Below are 23,009 nucleotides of genomic sequence, written 5' to 3'. Positions count from 1 at the left end.
ACCTCGATAGGGGAATCAAGTCAACCCCGACTGGCCATGGTGGCCGATTCTTTGAAATCAAAAACTCTTGGAAAGAGGAAATCAAATTGAAGTGCCTCCATAGGCAAAATAAAGTTGAAAAGGTTGAGTCCCACGCGACCAACCGTCATGACAAAGTTTTGGAAAGAGCCAAAGGTTCTCCGGGGTCAGAAGTGCAATCGATATTCAGGAGACAACCAGTTGCAGTTTGAAACTATCATTAAAGAAGCTGACCGAGATCAAGTGATTTAAAAACTCAAGGCCACAAAACCAACCACCCTTTAAACTAACAATTAATCTTTGTTTGAAAAAATAGGAAACAGATGTAATCCAAAAGCAACCTTGCAAGAAGCAGGTGCAACCAAAAAAATTTGTACATAGACTAAAAATAGCTCTGTAGCAGCAACACCTCCAAATCTCTTAATAATAAGAAGAAAGAAAAGAAAGAAAGTTCAAAATCATAGTAGTACAGGGTACACCAATCTTTAGCTGCCTTTTCCAACATAGGGTTGCCAGTCCCTAGTTGATTTGATTTTAGACATAAGGTCTCCATTCCCTAGTCTTCTTTTCCAACATAGGGCCTCCACTCCCTAGTTGATTTTATTTTAGATATAGGGTCTCCACTCTCTAGTCGATTTTATTTTAGACGAAGGGTCTCCACTCCCTAGTCTTTTTTTGCCAACATAGGATCTCCACTCCCTATTTGATTTTATTTTATACATAGGGTCTTCACTCCCTAGTCGGCTTTTCCAACATAGGGTCTCTACTCCCTAGTTGATTTTATTTTAGGTATAGGGCCTTCACTCCCTAGTCTTCTTTTTCAACATACGGTCTCCACTCCCTAGTTGACGTTATTTTAGACATAGGGTCTTCATTCCCTAGTCTTCTTTTCCAACATAGAGTCTCACTCCCTTGTTGATGTTATTTTAGACATAGGATCACCACTCCCTAGTCTTCTATTCCAACATAGGGTCTCCACTCTGAGTTGATGTCATTTTAGGCATATGGTCACCGCTACCTAGTCTCCTTACCAGTTTAGGGTGTACCAATCCTTAGTTGTGTTTCTAACATAGGGTACTCTACTTAAAATATTTGGAGCACAAGTTACATATTTTGTGCTATAGAAGACTTTACTGGAAAAAATCCCAAAAACTCAGAAAAAAAAACTGAAAAATCCGAGATTGAAAAATCCAGCTTTATTGGTTTGGTTTATAAATTTAAAAACCCGACATCATTGATTTGATTTGATAATTAAAAAATTCGAACCAATCCGACCTATGTACCCCTACCTCCAAGTGTGGAAATTGCTAATAAGTTATCATTTTAGCTAACGTCTCTTGTGTTTTTATAAAGTTTTATGCCTCATTTGATGACTAATTATGCTTTTAATGTTGAATATTCAGGATATGAAGTGTTGAGAGAGTTGAAGAAGTTAGGAACACCCAAGACCGGCAGGAAAAGCAATGAAAATTGAGTAAAAGGAGTGAAGAATAGCTAAAAACAAAAAAAAATTAGTGCTATATATATATATATATATATATACAGAATTCTTCTAAGTCATTCTTCTTTCTCCTATAGCTTCTTATAGTCTGGGTTTTTCTTTCTTGACTTTCTGTTGTTTTTGTTCCCAATTAATTATAATTAAAGGAGTTTGTTGAACCTTGATAAATATGCTTAATTTTTATACTTTATTGTGTGGATGAAATATTTTTAAGGGCAGTGTTTCGAGTGCCTGAACCGGCTAAAATCGAGCTTTTCCCATCAGAGGTGGATCCAGGATTTTGGTAAGATGGATGCACTATTAAGATGAGGTGGATCCAGAATATAAATTTTACGAGTTCAACCTTTAGTTCTTACGATTGAGTATCCATTGCACTTTTGAAATTATAAGTTCAAAATTATTATTTTTAAAAAATAGTAATTTTCTTACATCTATATCTATTTTCCATGTTGAAAATATTGAGATCATTTGAACCCATTGACTATATGCTACTAGTTTTAATATACACATTTTATTTAATCATATAAGATTTTATAGCAACAAAAGAAGAATAGGAATTTCAATGTGTGGAAACTTTGAAAAAATAAACCAAACAAAAAAAAAAGAAATAAAAAGAAAAAGTACTTAATTAAGATGCAAAAAATAACACCAGACACACCTATCTCCCGTGGGCGTCTACTTCTAGAAAAAAAAGGAAAAACAACAAGATTGACATAAGATTTAAACTCACAACCTCACCTAGAGAGGTACACCCAATAACCATCACATCATATAATACTTTGAGCGTGGGTGCACACACATATATTTAAATAGTTTTGAAAAAATATAACATTGATATACATGATTTGGGGGGGAGGGGGGAGGGGAACATGGGTTCACGTGCCTCATAAAACCCCCTAGATACGCTCATGTTTCCCACTTGATGTTCAGTATTTGTATTGGGGCCTAGCTAAATTCGAATTCACGTAGAAAAATCTCATATTAAAGGGAAAAACACTGTCTAATAAAGGTGGCTTCATACCTAGGACTCAAAGTTGAGACCTCTGGTTAAGAATAAATGAGTACTTACCATTCCACCCCAATCTTTTTAGTGAAGTACTCTATTGTTATTAAGTTTGAAAGGCCATTTTAGACGAAATATCGCAGATTCAGGCACAACTATGAGGACTCACGGATAGGGGTGTACATAGGTCAATTGGTTCGGATTTTACAATTACCAAACCAAACCAATTGTGTCGGGTTATTAAATTTAAAGACCAAACCAAACCAATAAAACTCGGGTTATTCAATCTCGGGTTTTCGGGTTATCCAGATTTTTTCGGATTTTTTCCGGCAAAATCTTCGTAGAACAAAACGTATAGCGTATGCTCAAAATATTTCTTTAATCCTAGCAAGATACAACTATATAAAGTATTTTCCAAGAAAATAATACAAAATATGAGATGTGTGACATTATCCTAAAATATTCAACAATAAAAATAATAAAATTATGTAATATAACTATTGCTAATTAAAAAATCATAATAAAAATAAACATAATCTAAAAGTACTAAGTCATGCTAAAATAAATAGACTAATAAGGGAGTATCAATTACATGACTAACGCTAAAGAAAAAAAAAATAGGTTATGCATTTTTATCTAAATTTTTGCAAAATAAAAAAATAGATATTCAATACATTACCGTTCGTAATATTGAATTCAATGTCTTTTGTTAGCATTAGTATTTATTTGATTTTGGTTTGGGCTTTTGTTAGCATTATTTAATTTACTAATATTAATGGCTATAAAACTTATTGGAGCATTCAAAAGTTCTAAGTCCAATCTTGAAATAATACCTTAAAAGATAAAATTATCAAATAAATATTTATAAATTACATCACAATAAGTATATTTATATATTAAATATATCTAAAATATCTATATATGTAATGTCGGGTTGGTTTGGTTTCGGTTTGACTTTCTTTAGTTAAAACCAAACCAAACCACTTATGCTCGGTTTTTTTTTCCAACACCAAACCAAATCAAACCAAATCATAGTCGGGTTTTTTTTCTCGATTTGACTCGGATTATCGTGTTGGTACAATTTGTTGGTTTCCTTTGTATACCCCCTACTCACATATATAAATGGTACTCCCTCCGCTCCACTTTAATTGATTTTTGGGTCTTTTTCTTGTGATTCACAATATTTGATATTTTTAGATATTAAGAAGGAATTAACTTCTTTTTTCCAAAGTTGTCCTCGGAGTAAAGAGCCTAGGAATATTGCTATATTTTCAATGAACAAAATTAAGGTTAATATGGTTAATTTTATTGTTAATTAATGCTACAAGGTAAATAAACAGCCAAAAAATCAATTAAAATAGATAGGAAAGGATTATTGTATTATTCTTCTAATTTTTACGCACACGACTTGAAAGCTTAATTAAATCATTTATCTTAATTGTTTGAAAACTGATGAAAAGTGTAGTCGCATTAAATAATATGAAACTGAAGATTAGAAGAATTAATTAGAATTGAATTTGCAAGTATTTGGGTCCTATGAGAAATTAAAGCTTAAAACATCTTATATACTATAATATAAATACATTTATAAACATTCCCTTCAATCCTCTCATGAAATTGCATAGAAGATCAGAAGAAGAAATAATGTCTACATCACGAATTTTGTCATTTTGAGCTGTTTGATTTTCGTCTTTGCATCACTAGGTGAGTAATTACATTTATAACCAAAGCTCATAATTTATTTCCTTATATAATGCAAGTGCTTAATCCTTCCTGCATACAAAATTTTTATACCTGATGAGGATATTATTTATTGCTTTTTTCCGCTATTTTCTAGGATCAAGAGTTATAGGGACGAGAACATATGTATTCTCTATACAAGAAATTCAAAGCTTTATTGATAATAAATTAATTACGAACCTATTGTAAATAAAACTCTCACTTTTAAAAGGTAGAACCGAGAACGGTGGACCAACACAAATGAAAATGGTACCCAAAAAAAAAAAAAGAACTTAAATTTATAACTTTGATAGTTACACGTTCTATGCTTGTAATTTATATTAGAAAATTTTCCCAATGGATTGTACTTATTAAAATTCTTTATATTAAGAGTTAGTGGGCGTTTGGACATAAGAATTGTAAAATTCCATAAAAAAGTGAAAAACATTTTCAAGTGAAAATTATATTTGAAAACTAGAGTTGTGTTTGGACATGAATATAATTTTGGGTTGTTTTTGAAGTTTTGTGAGTGATCTGAGTGAAAATTTTGAAAAACAGCTTTTTGGAGTTTTGCAAATTTTCGAAAAATTTCAAAATTCATCTTCAAGTGAAAATTTGAAATTTTATAGCCAAACACTGATTTCGGAAAAAAGTGATAATTTTTCGAAAAAACGTGATATTTTTTATGTCCAAACGAGCTCTTAGTGTGATTTGTATGAAGGAAAAAAAAGGCAGTCCGATGCACAAAACATCTTGCGTTCATGCAAGGTTCGAATAACGGCCGCACCCCAAGGAGGTGTGATGTAGGCAGCCTATCCTGATGCAAGTATCAATGACTGATTCCACAACTAGAACTCGCGATTTATATGTCACAAAATGACAACTTAACCGTTGCTCCAAGGTTCCCCTTCAAACGAAAAAAAATATCTTCCAAAAAAATAATTTTCACGAGGAAGCCATTTACTAGTGCTTGTATGACGAATATGAAAAATATTTTTCGCTCACCAACCAACAAAAAAACAAAAATATTTCCCATGAAAAATACTTCTCAAAGCACATGACTTCCGCGCCGCATCAAACACGTCCACAGGTGTTACTGATTTTCTTGTCATGGTAACTAATGATTATAAATTAATGAACTTATGAAAATAAATAAGTAAATAAAATTTTGAGGTAGAAAAAAGGGTGTATTAGTTTGTTAATTTTCTTTGTTTTTGGACGCAGATTTGACAGAAGCTCACGACTGGGAATTGGTAACTAATGGTAATAATGATTATGGATGGTGTTTTAGCGATCAGAATTGTTATAATTACTGTGTACAACGTTATCAAAAAACTTTTTCTGTGATTGGTAAGTGCGGGGATTGGTTCAAATGCTTATGCACCTATTGGACTCAAGGAAATTGGTAATTATATGTACATTATCAATGTAAGTTTTAACTAATAATAGCGGGTTACTAATTACTTTAATTTTCAAGTTATTATATTTGGTTTGCTAGGAGAATTAATTGTTGTAAGGATAATCGTGGAATCAACCGATGATGTTTGCATCACGGTAGGCTACCTACATTACGCTCCCTTCGAGTTTGGCTTTTCCCGGACCCTACGTAAACGCGAGATGCTTCATGCACCGGATTGCCCTTTTTTATAGCATGTAAACTTGATCTAGTAATATTGAAAAACTATTACTGTCGGTAAACATAAGTTAAACTCGAACGTCAAATGAGATAATTGATATAATTAGCAAACTTGAAGCGGAGTTTGAATTTTGCTTGGATTGATAAACGATAATGACAAATTTCATACGCAGATTTTATCCCTACCTTATGTGAGATATAGAGGTTGTTTCTGATAAAATTTGTGCTCTTCCTTTGGAATAAAGGCAGAGGGAAGACAAGGGCAATTTGCTGCACTAATCCACCTTTTCCATATTTTTGTTCACTTCAGCATTTCAGATTTTGGCTATGCTATTTGGCGCTTAAAATGGATTAAAATAGTAATTTAAAAAAAGGGGGGGGGATATGTCTTTGATAATTTCGACCTATTTGCATTACAATTTAGGCTCAGCATGTATACATTTCTTTTCATAATAAAATAGTAAAAAGAAAAGGAATACGCTTGCATTAGAATACACTGCTTACCCCTAACAGTGATGGATGTGGATGACAAAAGCTTGCCCATTTCTTCCGGTGACCGCCTTTCCTACCAAAAAGCTAACCCAATAAAATCCGCTTTCAGCCGGTTTAGTATAGTAGTAGTTTCAAATCAATGCAAGCCAATGTGCAGTTGAAGACTATCAGGCCTTTTTATTGAAAAAGTGCTGGCTCTGACTACCTTGCGGAGCAAACAAAAGATCCTGATGATACAAGTCGTAATTTCTCATAGAGAATGGTGCCTTTAGAACCTAATTTCGGGCATAAATCCCGGGCCAAGTTATTTAGCAGTATCACACCCATTGGAGTGCGGCCCTTCTCGAGCCCTGCGTGAACACGAGATGCTTTGTACACTAGACTGCTCCTTTTAATGAACTAGTACTCTAGTCCTTAAAGGGTGGGTACTTGCTACACTTTATTACATTCCATTCTCTAGAGTTCTTCCTTTCACCATTGTATAATAGAATCTTTACACAAAATATAGACAACTGGATATGCTATATTTATCTAGAAAGAAAGATTACCCTGAGAAGAAGAAGATGAAGAGGATGATGATATTGACAAATATTTAGTTTTATTCCATAGTTTCTCTTATATCATGTAGGGGAAAATGCAGATTCAACCATCTAAGAGTATTCAAATCAATTGCACCTCCCATTTGCAACTTAACATGTGATTTTTCTATTTAAAAAAATATGTTCATGATACAGAAGCAACATATGAAGTGGAAAAACTATTTATTATCATCCAAAATGCAGGAAAATTATCGGTAAGAAGAGAATGACCTGAATACCATGTGCCAGAAGAGCTCAAGTCAATGTGACTGGCCATTGCTTTATGCGAAAGATAGTCTGCTTCTGCTTGAAATCGACAAGCTTTAGTTAACCCATTTCTGCTCCCACTGAAGCGAAAAAAAAACAAGGAGATTATATCAGCAACCGAAGCAATTTGTGTCTCGTGATTAATGATCAAGTTAACATATCAATACGATGTGAAGTCATGCATGATAAGAACAAGATCAGTATGTCATATCTGGAGTTGTACGTTTCATTACCCTAGTCGAGTATGAATCAAGATATTCAATTTGCAGAAATGGATACCCCCTTAGGCCTTAACATATTACTAAATTTCTTCAGTATAGCTGCACATGAACCTGGCTACTAGTTTAGTAAGTATGGACAAAACCGACAACCTATCAGGTTTATATGAAGGTCAATCACAACTCTCCACCTTACTTGATATCACTGCCGCTTTGAACTACTAAAGTGTGAACCACTGTGCCAATATTAATAAGTTATATTAAAGAAGCACAAGGGTATAACAACCTATCATGAGCCATTACTAGCTAATGCCTAATAGTAGAGTACAAGCCTTATATAGTAGAAGTGAAAATATAGCAACAATAAAAAGAACTTCTCAGAATCTTTTTTTCTGTTTTTTTAAATCCTCAGAGTGAAGTGAACAAATGGGAGGAAAGAATTAGTCCAAAGAGTCGCATATCCCTAATAAATGTTGTTTCCATGCAATCAACTGCTCATCAGAAAATTTGGCAATTGATATTCTTTGTATCAACTAACTATATTAGGAGTAAAAGAATATAATGATAATCAGATAACTTTAAAAAGATAGTAGTAAAGACAACTTACACAGTGAAGGAGTTAATTTTCTGCCAGCTTGCTCAAGTTTTCCTTGCCGTCCAGCTTATTTTTTCCCCTATCAAGGGAAACAACAGCTGAGAGTTAAGGAACAGTTTGATTTAATACTGAAATAATTTTCACCTTTTACTACCACCCTTTCTACTTAAAACATCAGCACCTCTCAGTACAGTCGTATTCTTTTGTGGTGAATTGGTTCCAAATTTGCTTTTACGACTTGTAGTAAACCAACGGCTTGAATCATTCTTTTCCGAGAGTCTAAGTTCATCTAGAAGCTGCACTTCACTGAGATAAAGCATTTTTTTTTATCAAAGGCTCCTATACGCTCAGAAATGAATCGCATCACTAAACAATATGATACCAACAACCAACCTACAGCGGAGAAGATCATGTTACCACTTGGCAACCAAAGCTCACCAATACCATCACAAAGAATGTTATGAGAAACATTTTATTTTTAATCTGCTTATTGATACAGCTCTATTGCATTTCAAGTAAAGTAGAAAGATCAGAAACTACTCTATTGCATGTCGCCAATCTCTCTACGTATTTGTCTGTACAGCTGATGAGCCCCTGTTTCATCGCCCCTCTCCAAGTGGCTTGCGACCAATTTCTTATAAACATGAATGCTTGGTGTCAATGATTGACCAATCATTAAAGAGAAAAACTCGCCGGCTTCTTTCAATCTCCCACATTGACACAAAGCAATAATCAATGAATCAAAAATAGAAGCATTAGGAGAGATCGACCTATACTGCATTTCATAATAAAGCTTAAGTGCTCCTTCAATGTCACCTTCGTCGGCATAACCAACAATGAGGTAAGTATAGATACTTTGATCTGGAACAAAATCCTTACCCATCAGAGAAGTCAATAGCTGATCAGCAGACTTTGCACTTCCATTTTCACAAAGCTTAGCGACAAGTTTGTTAAAAGCTAAACAACTAGGAACGAACCCATTCGCCATCATTTTATCACAAAATTTCATGCTTTCTTCTAATCTTCCCACTTCTGAACAACCCTTAATCAGATGATTGAATGTTTCGCCAAATGGTTTCATATGCAAACACTCCATTTCATCCATCAGCTTAATTGCTTCATCTATCCGCTTCTCCTCACAATACGCCCCAATGAACGAATCGTACACTAGTGCATTCCCTTCAAAACCCCGCCTAAGCATTTCATCATAAACACCCAAAGCGGACTCCAAATCTCTCATCTTCACCTTTGCAAGAACAACTAAAGAACACGAAATCATATCAAGTATCATATTCTTTTGCAACATTCTCTTCATCAAACTCAACCCGCCTTCAATTCTACCGTCCTCAATCATCCCATATATCAAACACGTATTCACAACAACCCCGGGTTGCTGACATCTTTTTCCATGACTTCTCTCCACAACATCCAAAAATCGTTGCAACTTCCCTTCTTTACACAAAGCACTAATCATAATTCTCGTAGTCATTTCATTCGGGTATATCCTTTTCTCAATCATATACTCATAAATACCCCAAACTATACTAGTCTTTTCCGATTTCTGCACAACATGAAGCATAGTATTGTAACTAATAACACTAAGCATAAATCCATTTTCATCCAACAAGTTACAAACATCTACACACTTATCTATCATTCTCAACTTAGCACAACACTGAACAAACAAATCAAACACGAACGGGCACGAATCAACTAACTTATAACTTCCAATTAAAGAATCAAGAACAACAAATAAATTTTCATTTTTCAAAGCAGATTCAAGCAGTGCCTTTGCATCTTTGACAAGCTTAGATTTTGCAAGAATATGAATTGTAATGCAATAAGTGAAAACCCCATGTTTAAATTTGCAATTTCTTGATGACCAATGGAAGAAACTCAGGGCATTTTTGGAATCATTTGGTTCTTTGAGGGTTAAAAGCACTTGTTGAATAATTGGGGGTGTGAAGTGAAAAGATTGAAACTTTTTGGTTAAGTATTCCCAATTTTCACCTCTGCGTAGGGAATTGCATATAGAGGTGATTATATTGGAGGAATCTTGAAGAGTTAGGGTTGAAAAAGTAGGGTGGCGAGTTTGAATTAAGAGAGGGAAAGTTTTGAAGAGTAAATGGGGAGCTAAAGGGGGAATGATACGAGGTGATAAGTTCATTTTTGAACCATAGGAAGGAATTTGAAGCTAAAATAGCTAGGTAACTGGCTTCTGTTATAGTCTGAAGAAGGGTCGGAACGGAGGTATGTGGTGGCGCTGGCCGCTGATGACGGAGGACTGGCTGAGGTGGCGGCGTGGAACTGGGGACGAGGCAGGGGAGTTGGAGAGTAGAATTTTTTTTTTCCTTTCTTTTTTCTGAAGGGTCAAATTATTCTGCAAATTGAGTTAATTTGTGTTAAACTTTAGATCTAGTATATTATTCCGTCTTTTTGATAGAAACTTATGTTTGCTTTATTTTTGTATTTAATCCTTAAGGAAATTTCGATCTGAAATAATTTTAAATTATAATATTAAAAAATTAGAAGTAAGTTCAAATATTTTTTCTCAAGGCATTTGGACATGTGGAGATATTTATTTTTTAGTAAGGAAAAAATGAAAGTTGTAATTGTGTTTTGGCCGTTTCACTTGAAAATGGAAATTATGTGAGTGATATTATTTCATTTGAAAAAATTTAATACTACTCAAATAATATTTTCAATAAATTTTTACCATTATTCAAAAAACCAAAGTTCAATATTCACAAATAATGGTGTCCAAATCAATTTTTATGCATAATTGAAATTGCAAAAACAACAACAACAACAACAACAACAACAACGACCCAGTATAATTCCACAAGTGGGGTCTGGGGAGGGTAATATGTACGCAGACCTTACCCCTACCCCGAAGGGTAGAGAGGCTGTTTCCAGGAGACCCTCGGCTCAAAAAAGCAATAGGAGATGATATATTAGTACCATAAAAATGCGTAATAAAAATAACAACAATACCAACAACAACATATAAGAGATATGAAATATGAAATACAGGATACAAAATACGAATATATAAGAGATATGAAATATGAAATACAGGATACAAAATACGAAATACGAAATAGATGGCTGGTATAGTACAACTAGAAGGGAAAACCCTGCATCAATAGACGACCAATGACCTTCCTAGTCTAACTCCTAACTGGATAGTCTCCCTCTATTGTGCTGTAGAAATATTCACACTCTCCCCTAACCTATAACCTTAATGCTCGACCTCCATAATTCCCTATCAAGGGTCATGTCCTCAGTAATCCTAAGTCGTGCCATGTCCTGTCTGATCACCTCTCCCCAATACTTCTTAGGTCTTCCTCTACCTCTCCGCGTGCCCACTACAGTCAGTCGCTCACACCTCCTCACCGGTGCATCCGTGCTCCTCCTCTGAATGTGCCCGAACCATCTGAGTCTTACTTCCCGCATCTTGTCCTCCATGGGGGCCACACCCACCTTCTCTCGAATATCTTCATTCCTAATCTTATCCATCCTTGTATGCCCGCACATCCACCTCAACATCCTCATCTCTGCTACTTTCATCTTCTGGATGTGTGAGTTCTTTACCGGCCAACATTCAGTTCCATACAACATGGCAGGCCTAACCACTGCTCTATAAAACTTACCTTTTAGTAACGGTGGCACTTTCTTGTCACACAAGACTCCCGACGCTAACCTCCACTTCATCCACCCCACCCCTATACGGTGTGTGACATCCTCGTCGATCTCCCCGATCCCCTGAATAACCGATCCAAGGTACTTGAAACTACCTCTCTTGGGAATGACTTGAGAGTCAAGCCTCACTTCAACTCCCGCTTCCGTCGGCTCAACTCCAAATTTGCGCTCGAGGTATTCCGTCTTCGTCCTACTCAACCTGAAACCTTTAGACTCAAGAGCATGTCTCCAAATCTCTAGCCTCTCGTTTCATGATTCATTAACTAAAATTAAACAAAATCCGTATTTCCCTTTTTACAAAGTCTTCACCCTAAACCGAAAGTAACGCTCGAACCAAGCCATAACCAAAAAACCAAATCGAATTAAATTAAATCCAAAATCAATCTCTTAATTAACTGTTCAACCCATTAAACTAAACATTTTTCATAGCCATGGACTCCACCCTTCCCCTTTCTCAATCCCCCACTGACACTGCTTCTAAGCTCCCTATCAAACGCAAAACAACCGACGACCCATTTATCTCCTCCACCGCAACCGGTTCGGACCCGGAAAAACCGCCACCATTTAAATTCCACCGAATTTGGACTGAACCGGATGAGATCCGGTTTTTACAAGGTCTTCTTGATGATGGTTCCCTCTTATTCCCTCGTGATCTTAATATTTTTTATACTCGGTTTTCAAATACCATGTCGCAGCCTTATACGAAATCTCAACTTTCTGAGAAATTACGTAGGTTGAGGAAGAAGTTTTGGGTGATTTATTCTCGTCTGTCCAAAGGGTTAGATATGTCATTGTTGTCGCCACATGATCGTGCTTTGTATGATCTTTCGAGACAGCTTTGGCACCCTGATTTTGCTCATACGTCGCCGTTTAACGCTGGCAAGTCGAAAAAATCCAACTTGGTTGGTGTTAAAGTTAGCCTTTTGCCCACCATCCCTTCTGCTCCTGGCCCGGGTCAAGGCCTCAATCAATATGATACAGGCCCGGGCCAAGGGAGCTTTTTGCCCAATGCTCCTTATGTTTCAGGCCCTGACCGGAACAAGGGTTCAGGCCAAGACCCGAATCAAGATGGTACAGTTCCTTACCAAGACAAACTCTCAATGGATACTGACCCTTTGTCCGTTGGGAATAGTAATAGAATAACAGGGAAAGACCCGACCCATGACGGAGTTTCAGTGAGTAAGGAGAATGTTGAAGTGGGAGAGGTAAATAATGAGAACAATGATGAAATTGGTGAGTTTTGTGATGAAGATGGAAAGTTGAGTGAGGTGAATGTGGTATTCGAAAGCGGGGATGTGGGGGATAAACAAGTCAGGTGTAGTTGTTTGGATGGTCCGGTTCGGGTTGGGATAGGATGTGGTATTGGGGAGATTGCTGCAAAAGTGGTGATGGATGTGTTTGATGAGTGTTTGAAAGATTATAAGAATGGTGGTTTTTTGAAAGAGGAAAATTTGGACAAGTTTGAGGAGAGGTGGAAGGAACAAAGAGTTGCAGAGTTGGATGTATTGGCGCGTCGTTTGAGGTTGGTGCTCGAGCAATCTCTTCAAAGTTAATGAGTAAATGTATTACTTGTATATGGAATTTTCTGCTAACTTTTTTTAGTCTGAGTTTAGATTAGATATCCTTAGAAGTTTTTCCCATATTGTAGTATTACTACTTTTTGTTGAAGAAATTTTGTAAAATGTTAGCAAAGAAGATATTTCCTTGACATATATGGGAGTCTTCTGGCTTGTGACTATTTAAATCCTGCATTTGATCCATTGATATCCGTAGGCAACTGCTAAAGGTATCAATTTACAAACATGTTTAAAGGGAATGCAAAAACCTACCATGTCTAAGTGGAGTTTTGTGATTGCGATGCTTTACATCATGTGATTGATTGCATAATAGAGACACAAGATTCTGTAAATTTGAAAAGACAGTTACACGCAGTGTGTGCTCATAGGATGCTATGATGTCGTCGTGTAGGGCCTGTAGGCTAGCGATTATATCATGTATCACTTTCAAATGTTGGTATGTGGCATTGGCAGCAAAACATAATGACATGAGGCCCTCCCTCCCGCCCTGAATATTTTTGCAGCAATTCATTGTCCAACTGAGATACAAGTTGATGGGAGGTTTTCTTGCTAGGTTTGGCTAACCTGTAGAAATTAGGAGAAGAACAGAACATTAGTATTATTCTTTATCAAAAATGAAAAAAGAGAATGCATTTCTGATCACTTTTAGTAACAGAACGCAGAGAAACAATTGTATCAATGTGAACTGATTATGTTATGTATTAGAAATATGCAGTTACTCCAAATGAGACAACTCATGCGCAAATGCTCCTAATGCATCTATGCCTCAAAGTAGCAATGGCACCTCAGGTAAACAGGTAACTCCAATTTCATAAGCTTTAGACATTTTTAATGAAATTCTAATCATATAAAAGTATTGTTATCTAACATCATCGCTAAATGAATCTTTTCTTCTCTTTACTTTTGATCAATTTTCCCAGAGGACACTGTCATTTTTAGAGCATGGCTGAAATATGAAGTGTGCCAACTTCATAAACCAGTTGTTCTTGCTGTTGGCTAGGTTGGTAGTTGTTGGAAGTTTGTCTTCTTTTTATTTGTATCCCGTTATAATTCGCGTTGATCAGGTTGCGCACCAGTTTGAAGAGTTGTTCTATACTCATTTCAATTCATAAAAGAGGTACAGAGGGTGTTTGACTAAGCTTATAAGCTGGTCAAACTGGCTTATAAGTACTTTTTGGTTTATCTACGAGTTTGGCAAAATTAAAAGTGCTTATAAGCCAAAAATAAGCCAAAAGTCATAAGTTGGTCTCCCCCAACTTATTAAATTTTAGCTTATAAGCACTTTAGGTTTGACCAAAATATTTACTATTCTATCCCTAAAATACTTATTTTTAAAACAAAACTCTTTGTATACCTAGTTCTTCACCTGATTATTATTAATTTCAGCACTTTTATCCAAATACATAACTGCTTATTTTTAAATCAGTTTCAGCACTTAAAAGTGCTTTTCAACACCTAATGCTTATCAGCTACTCTAAATCAGCTAAGCCAAACGGGCTCATATTCCTCCAAAAAATGGTCCTGTGAAAGTATACAACAACAACATACCCAGTATAGTCCCACAAGCGAGGTTTGGGGAGGGTAGTGTGTACGAGATCTTACCCCTGCCTGTTCCAGTGGAAATATAGTTCTGAAATATTAGTTGGACTTTTACTGTGGTTTTTGTGTTTAAGAATTTAACGAATTATGAGAAGTAATAGCTTCTTTGGATGGTTGCTAATTACCGTATTGTATCGTATTGTTACTTTAAATGTGTCACGCCACCTTTTTGCGCGCTTGCCCCGAAGGGTAAATGCGCGAGGGAGTTTTTTTCCAATTTAAGTGACAATATTCGAAATGGAATTATTTATTTAATTCAGAGTCGCCACTTGGGAAAAGTTTGGCTTTTGGTGTCCCAAGTCACCGGTTTATCTTGAATCCCAAATCGAGGAAAATATTCGACTTTCCAAATGAAGTCTGCGAACCAGAAATTCTAAGTAAGGAATTCTGTTGACCCGAGGGAAGGTGTTAGGCACCCCCGAATCCCGTGGTTCTAGCACGGTCGCTTAAATTGTTATAATGGCTAAATATCTTATTTAAATACATGTTGTGACTTATGTGCTTTTATTAAGTTTAAACCGCTTTTGTTATTATCATTCTGTTTTTTTAGAATTGCAACGTCGTGAAAATGTATTTCGAACCACGTCACAATCAATGCACCCGTGGTTGTTAATACACTCCGACTCCGCTGAGATTGGGATTTGGGTCGCATAAATGCGCACCCGAATTTAAGAATGTAATTTAATTAAATCGCGCCTAAAGAGTCCAACGCGTTTATTATCTTTAGGGAAAGCGGTGAAGTTCACTAAGCGGCTCATCCCAAGAAATCTAAATATTTATTACAACCAATTTGTTGAGGGCCCCGCTCATCTATACTTGGCGAGGCTCGTCTCATTTTGAAAGGATAAACCTACAACGACTACATTTTTCTATTATGTTTGTCTCTAAAAATGGAAGAAAGAAAATACATGCTAATTAAATTACATGCTTGGCCAACTCCGGGTTCTTATTAATTATCTGCGAAGCGGGGAATTTTTGTACCTTATTGAACATGCTTTTAATTTGATAAAAGAAATTGCATACAAGGTAAATAGCATGCTAAGCTCACGCTAAACATCCTTCGAGTTTGAATTTAAGCTAACTTATTTAACTAGATTGATAGAATTAACTACTAGAAGCTGCTACTAATGGGATTCGAACATGGTCCTATAAACTGCCTAACGGGACCCGATAAAGTTAAAACTCAAAAGATTAAAACTACATTGTATTCGGCAAGGTTAAAGCATTCTACCCTATACATACAACATATAGCTGAAAGGAAATCTAGTTATCAATATGCCAACTACTCGTGCATTCCACAAATTGCATGATTATATCATTCGTATAACCAAACAACTGTAAATCACAATACTTAAACAGACTAAGCTTCAATTAAGTACAAAAACTACCTACTGTATTATGCTATTGAGTTACAACCTAGCAAGTTACACAAATCTAACAACATTTAACAAAAGCTGTAATTACTGCAGCAAATGATTAAACATCTTCGCATCTTTCATTTCATGCTTTCACTGTTACAACAATGTGAAATTCTGGTGTGTACCTGGATGTTGAAATGCAAAGAAGAAGAAGAAGGTGGAGAAGTCAGCAGCAGTAACAAAGAATAGCAGCAACAACAACAAATACAGCAGCAGTAGCACCCCCATGCAGAATAGACCAGCAGTAACTCAATGAAACAGTACCCAATATCCAGGTAAAAGACTCAAAAAGGCTCAGTTGAGACCCAGGAAATTCCAATGTTAATCAACAGGTAATAGGTGAATCCGACACAATAATGGAACACAGTTTCTGATTTTCAGACACTCAAAGGGAGGAACCTAAGTTTTGACAAAACAAATAGCAGTGTTAATGCTAATTTCCGACAGAGAAAATGGTGAGGAAAAAACAGAATTTTCAGTTTCAATGAAGCAGCCAGGATTTTCTTTTTCTCTGTTTTCTCTGAACTCCCCTTTAAACTAATGGAAACCTTCTGTTTTTATAGCCAAGCATCAGCCCATTCAAATAACCTGTTAAACAACTGAACCCCCTCCCATGTTCTCCTCCTGTTTTTCCATTAAATAGATTAAAATAAAAAGCCCCTCCCATGAGATTCCCCTGACAGCCCCCTTTTTCATTGTTAAAGTGGTCTATCTTTATTAAATTAAGCAAATATGGGCAGCATGAGTATGTCCTGACAGCACATGCTGTCAAATTTGCTTTAATTCATTAAAGGACTATAATGCACATGCTGTCCAAACTCAAAATGAGTAAACATGTCATCAATTCAAACTAAATCCATATTAAACTGCAGCTATAAACAATCCTTAAATGATTTCTGACTCAACTAAAAGATTAACAAATAATTGTAATCAATTCTCAACTGATTCAAATAATGCCTTAGCAAGAATTTAAACAGCATGGGTCAGATTACTATCATTCCAAACTAAAGCTAATCGACGACGTATATCGAATCGACTATGTGAATTACAATACGCACAATCAATAGCAAATGAATCCAAGTCGAACAGTATTAACATGGGGTTCAAATTGCACTGACAAAACAAAGTTAAACCCGGAACTAATTAATCGACCAAATTCATTTTCAGTCGATTGTATAGTTTACACACATACACCCAATCAGTAAAAACAGAGAAAAACTCGACCAAATAAAAGGGTCTCATGAAGACGGGGGGGATTGAAAGAACATGTCAGAAATATCAAACAAATTAATTAAACATGCTGTAGAAAAGAAAAAAGAAACTCACTCTGAAAGCTTAACAACAGACGACCCCAGCTTTGACCGGATTTGCCCATTTTGGGGTCGAACAGACTTTAATCGAGGTGTTCTCAGACGAGAACACTTCGATTAAGGTCTATTAGACCCCAACCCTTCGTTTAAACTGACCGGATTCCCACAGTTCTTGTGTTCTAGGGTTCGAACAGTCAGATTTGGGGTTTTGGGATTTGTGGGAAGATTCGGACCAAACCAAGCTTGGTTTGGTCACGAGTGAGGCTAGGGTAACGGCTGGTGTGAATCTGGGGTAGGTTGGTGTAGATCGGGGTTTTGCTCGAACCTTCAAACGAACATTCAAGGCGATGGGGAATAATTCGAGGCAAGGGGGTAACAGATCCTTGTTCAGGGGGTTGAGGTGGCCTAGGGGTGTTAGTCTGGGGGTCACCGGCATTGTTGCCGCCGGGTTTACGGTGAAGGGAAAGGGGGCGGCGCTAGGGTTTCGTGGGGTTTGGGTCTGGTGAGGGAGACGAAGATGAGGGAGGGGTCTGGCTTGGGGGTGGGGGTGAAGGGGGCAGGCTTATATACGGGGAGGAGTAGTTTGATCTTGGCCGTTGGATCATCGATGATCAACGGTCTTGATCTTTCTACTTAAAAGGGACGACGTCGTTTTGGTCCCTGTGGGGATTGGGTCGATCCGGGTACCAGTGGGTCGGGTATCGGGGCAAGCCTGGAGCTGTTAGATGAAGTGAGATGAACGGCTCAGATCAAATACGTCTAAACGATGTCGTTTGGGAACCCAGGTCGTGGACTGGGTCAGTGTAAAGAATTGGGCCTGGTTTTCAAACGGATTTTGGCCCAAATCCGATATTTTCCTTCCCTTCCATTCTTTTAATTTAAACAAAAATTCCTAATTAAATTAAAACCAAAATTAAACTACACAAGTATTAATTAACATTCAACAATAATTAACACACAAATTAAAACGTTTAAAAAAAATCACATGATGACGACAATTAGAATAAAAATGCATATTTTGTGTGATTTCCGCCTTACAAACCAAGATTATGGTTTAACTGATTCCTAAATGCACAATTAAATCCTAAGTATGCATGCGACCTATATTTTTTTGTATTTTTAAATAACTAAAACAAGGTAAACATTTACGGACAAAAATAATTACCAAAATGTCACGCAAATTCTCAAAAATTATATCCGAACGTAACTTTTTTTTTATTTTTTTATTTTTAATTTCTTTTGGAGTAATTTCCCGTGAAGCAAAAATCACATGCTCACAAAATGCAATGTTTGTTTTGATTGTTACTTCAATTTTATTGTATCGTATTGATAAACCCGTCGTTACGCAACGAGGAAAAGTGCCACTTCATGGAACGATGGATTTGGTGTGGTGGCATCATTACATTGCTTTTTTCTCTCATCTTGCCCTTCCTTATTATTAAATAATCATATTTTATCTCTTACCCTACTTTTTTATTTAATAATTCTACTCCATACCCTATTTTTTCTTAGTAATGTTGCAAGTTTATTCTTCATATAGTTGGTGCGTGACATCATGAAACGATGACAAACTATACTATCTATCCGAGCGTACAATACACTATAATATAATACGATACATTATTAAAAACGACATGTAATAGCATCTAGACAAGCTGTAACGGAAAAGGCATGTAGATATTACTTTTTCATGATCTCTAAGATGGACTTATCTTACCAATTGACCCTAAATATCGCCAATATTTTCTCTTTTTCGTCCCTAGGAAAACCCTCTATAAATATACACAATTTACTCTTTCAACTTCACAAATATCTCCTCTTTCCTGCTTAGATCTTCTGTTTTATTCACTGCAATATAGTCAATCCTTTGAAGAGATATGGCTTACAGTGCTAAGTTGTTGCTGCTTTTGTCAATGTTCTTGATATTGACCACTTTCTCCAATGTGGTTGAGGTAAACAATATTGGTATATATTATTAAAATTAATCAATTTAGGATCTTGATTAACACCGTGTTAATCTAAAACTTGTTTCCTTCTTCATTTGAGCAGGGTTATAAGAAACTCCGTCCTGAAGGTATATAGTTTCTCTATTTCTTCTTTTTCTTCAGCTTTACCGTTAAACTAATTAACAAAAGGGTTCTTTTCCTCCTCGGGGAAGTGCCACTTTTTAACCTTTTGGTTTGTAGATTTCCATTTTGTTCTTCTTTTGTCATTTGTTTGTGACAATGGGTGTAGAACTATTTTAAAAGTTTGGATTTTTCTGCGCAAATTCAGTTTTAGTCATGCCCCAGTGCGAAAGACCCAGCATTAATTATTATCAGATGCTTACAGCAACACTTTAAGTGAAAAGTGTAAGAAACATATAATTAATTAAGGGGGGCAAAAAACTCAACTCAACCCCTAGATTATCCTTCTCAACTAAATAAAAATGCAAAAGTCAAAGTCCTGCATTCTAATGATGAGCCTTAAACGTTAATTTTTAAATTTTAAACTCTAATTTTAATTTTAAATGTTACATTAAATTTTACACCCTACATTTTAACTTCAAACTATAAGCACCTATATTCCAATATAAATTTTAATCCTTCAAATATACTTATACGTTATGTTTAGCTTTAACACAATTTGAATTTTTAATTTTGGCTATAATAGTGTTTTATGAGTTCAACACTTTTATTATCCTGGTAACATCTTCCATTTTCTCTTATGTAAACTTTTTATAAATCAAAATAAGCTTCTTTATTTATAGATACGCCGGGTATAATTTGAGTCTCAAAATCAACCATCGAAGAAAATTGGGGAATGAATCAACAAATCCTAATTATATTAAACTTTTAAAGTTATAGTGTAGTAACTTTTTCATAGGCTTCTATAAACTACTATATCGCCACTATATATTTAGGGGTCGTTTGGTTGGAATATGATTTATACCGGTATAAGTTATGCCGGTATAAGTTATATTGGGATAAGTTATGTGGGGTTGTTGTTTATTCATTGTTTGGTATGTTATATTAACAATGACAATTGCATAATTTCTACAAAGAAGGTATAAGTTGTACTGATGTTAATTACCCCACCTTCTATAAGGTATAAATTATCCCGGTGTTAAAATTAACACCGGAATAATTTATACCCGGTTTGCTAACCAAATAAAGTATTAAAGTGGTATTAAATTTTTATACTACCCTTATACCTTCTTGTACCTCATATCAAACAACTCATTAGAGGTCATTTAGTTCAAAGATAGTTATGCGAAAAATAATAATATAAATTGATTTTGTTAGACAGAAATAAAATAACTCGTACTCCTGACAAGACCAATTGGATTAGTAGCATTGATGTGAGAGGTTATATCTAATTTTATTGCTTGATTATCGAGCTAGGTCTTTATTAAGTTTTAATTCTTTCTTCCCGAAGCATTAAAAGAATTATGCATACATAGATGATTGTGTCATTAAAGAAGTTATAAGTGTCACTTGTTCAAGACACTTATATTAGCTCAGGCCTAATTGGTGCATATTATTTGTTTTTTCCTAATATTACTTACAAAGTAATTCACATATTGGACGTGGTTTTGTTATTTTTTGATGTTCATAATATTCTTTGTAAGCTTCTTTTCAAGTACTTCTCATATTAAATTATAAAATATATATTAAATGACTTAAATGTTCATTGCATTAAAGACATGCTTAAAATGATTTGTTTCTTTTTTTTTATATATAATAAGGCCAACCTTTATATTTATTTGACTCCAACTTCAGAAAGAGCTCACATGATTGAGTCCTATTTATAGCATGAGTAAATTTTTATCTATATGTAGTTATTCAAAATAATTGTGCCTAGGTTCTCCAGTAATGTTGTCTTTATTCAAAAAGTACCGGTTAAAGTTTTGACATATATAATTAAAAAAGTTAACTAATTAATAGCATTAATGTAAGAATTATTTAACTAAGTGATCCTTTAAATCTTCACTTTGAGATTTATAAATTTTATTTTCGAGAAAAAGTAAAGATGTATGCATTTCGTTATTGACTTTAATAATTTATCCTCAAACAATTAGACTGAAGGAAATGAGTAACATGACAAGCATCTTTAGTTTTTTCAATGTTCAAAACAGATAGAGAATTCTGTAGTAGTTACATGTGAATTTTCTTTGTCTACTTTGATATTATGAATCCTATATAGCATTGGAATTGAAAAAAAAGTACTAATAAGAAAGTGTTAGTTTACTAATTAAACTGAAAAATACAAATGAGACTCATGTAGTATAATCTCAATATAATTTGTTTGTGAACTAAATGAACCCTAAGATTACACTTTCTTTAATCCAACGCCTAGCAGTGGAAAAAATCTATATATTAAAATATTTATTTAGAGTTTAGTTTTAAATGTTTTTAATATTGTTAGTTACTCACATAATTTGTATATTTCCCTTGAAATTTTCCATCTAAAGTCTAGTTTTTCTTCTCATGTAATTTGTATGTTTCTCTTGAAATTTTCCATCTAAAGTTTAGTTTTTAAAATTTGTTATAAATTTTTAAATAAATTTATGATTAAGCATTATTTTTTTTTAATTAGTAAATACTGAAAGATTTGTGATGTCTGCTAAGCTAATTATAAATAAGCTACAAAAAGGGATTGTGATTTATGAATGTTTAATAACATTGGTTAATCTTTTATAGTTATAGATTTGCAACATATCATTTATTTCAGTAAGGAAATTTATTTTCATTATTAAAGTAGCAATAAAACATTAGTTAGAAATAGAGAGAGTAGATAATAGGCAAGAGAGAAGATAATTCTATCACTATAACCACGTGTCCACCATAAAAGCAAATACATAATGAAGTGTGATGACTAAGAAGTGCAGATGAGGTCCACTGTTCAGGGCTAAAATGTCAGCACAAAGAAAGATAACCAAAGCTGCTACAATAACATTTTATGTCGACCAATTAGAATAACGAACTCAACTTAAATTACCAAAACTACCCTCGTCAACAAGCAGACATATGTTGACGGAGAGCTCTCTGCTAACTCTCACTTATAAGATAGTAGAAAAATTACATGGTGAAAAAAAAATACACACATACATTGTGAGAAGGAAGTCATATTAAATTTGTATTTAATTTTTCTTGTAAAAAAAAACGAAGAATTATTATTTTTCTCTAGATCTATCCTTATTGTTCTAATTAATGAAATATTAATTAAATAAGACTTGTAATGTAAGGTGAAGATAAACGGTATAGAGTGACGGAGCCTCCTTATCCCAAGGGGTGTATATTTATGTTGTGTAGCTCGGTAATTTTTCTTATATATTTATATATATTACTATATGTTGATTTCCTGACTTTTTTGTGTGTGTATTTTTTTTATATT

General features: G+C 34.9%; 2 protein-coding genes across 5 annotated transcripts in view; one reads left to right on the top strand and one right to left on the bottom strand.

Annotated features, from left to right (window-relative positions):
* The window catches only part of LOC107815435 (small ribosomal subunit protein mL103 (rPPR7)-like), a 105,333-nt gene extending 94,903 nt beyond the window's left edge, over window positions 1-10,430 (bottom strand). Inside the window, exons 1-3 of one of the 4 annotated variants that reach the window (XM_075225676.1) lie at window positions 8,040-10,430; window positions 7,179-7,294; window positions 6,226-6,453 (exon numbers count right to left, since the gene is read on the bottom strand). In XM_075225676.1, the coding sequence (XP_075081777.1) occupies window positions 8,569-10,194 (1,626 nt within the window). In that variant the 5' untranslated portion in view covers window positions 10,195-10,430 and the 3' untranslated portion in view covers window positions 6,226-6,453; window positions 7,179-7,294; window positions 8,040-8,568. Of the gene's footprint in view, window positions 1-6,225; window positions 7,295-8,039 lie in introns of those variants that run through there. The other 3 variants (XM_075225678.1, XM_075225675.1, XM_075225677.1) reach the window with 3 other exon arrangements.
* A 626-nt stretch (window positions 10,431-11,056) lies between these two features.
* Window positions 11,057-13,467, top strand: LOC107815434 (uncharacterized). The gene has a single exon (XM_016641012.2). It carries the CDS (start codon window positions 12,161-12,163, stop codon window positions 13,280-13,282), a length of 1,122 nt encoding a protein of 373 aa, XP_016496498.1. The 5' UTR covers window positions 11,057-12,160; the 3' UTR covers window positions 13,283-13,467.
* The last annotated feature ends 9,542 nt before the right edge of the window (window positions 13,468-23,009 follow it).

This window comes from Nicotiana tabacum, chromosome 11 (genome assembly GCF_000715075.1).
Source record: "Nicotiana tabacum cultivar K326 chromosome 11, ASM71507v2, whole genome shotgun sequence".
Taxonomy (NCBI): Eukaryota; Viridiplantae; Streptophyta; class Magnoliopsida; order Solanales; family Solanaceae; genus Nicotiana; species Nicotiana tabacum.
The sequence above is the reverse complement of the archived record's forward strand: the minus strand, read 5'-3'. Positions and strand labels throughout refer to the sequence as shown.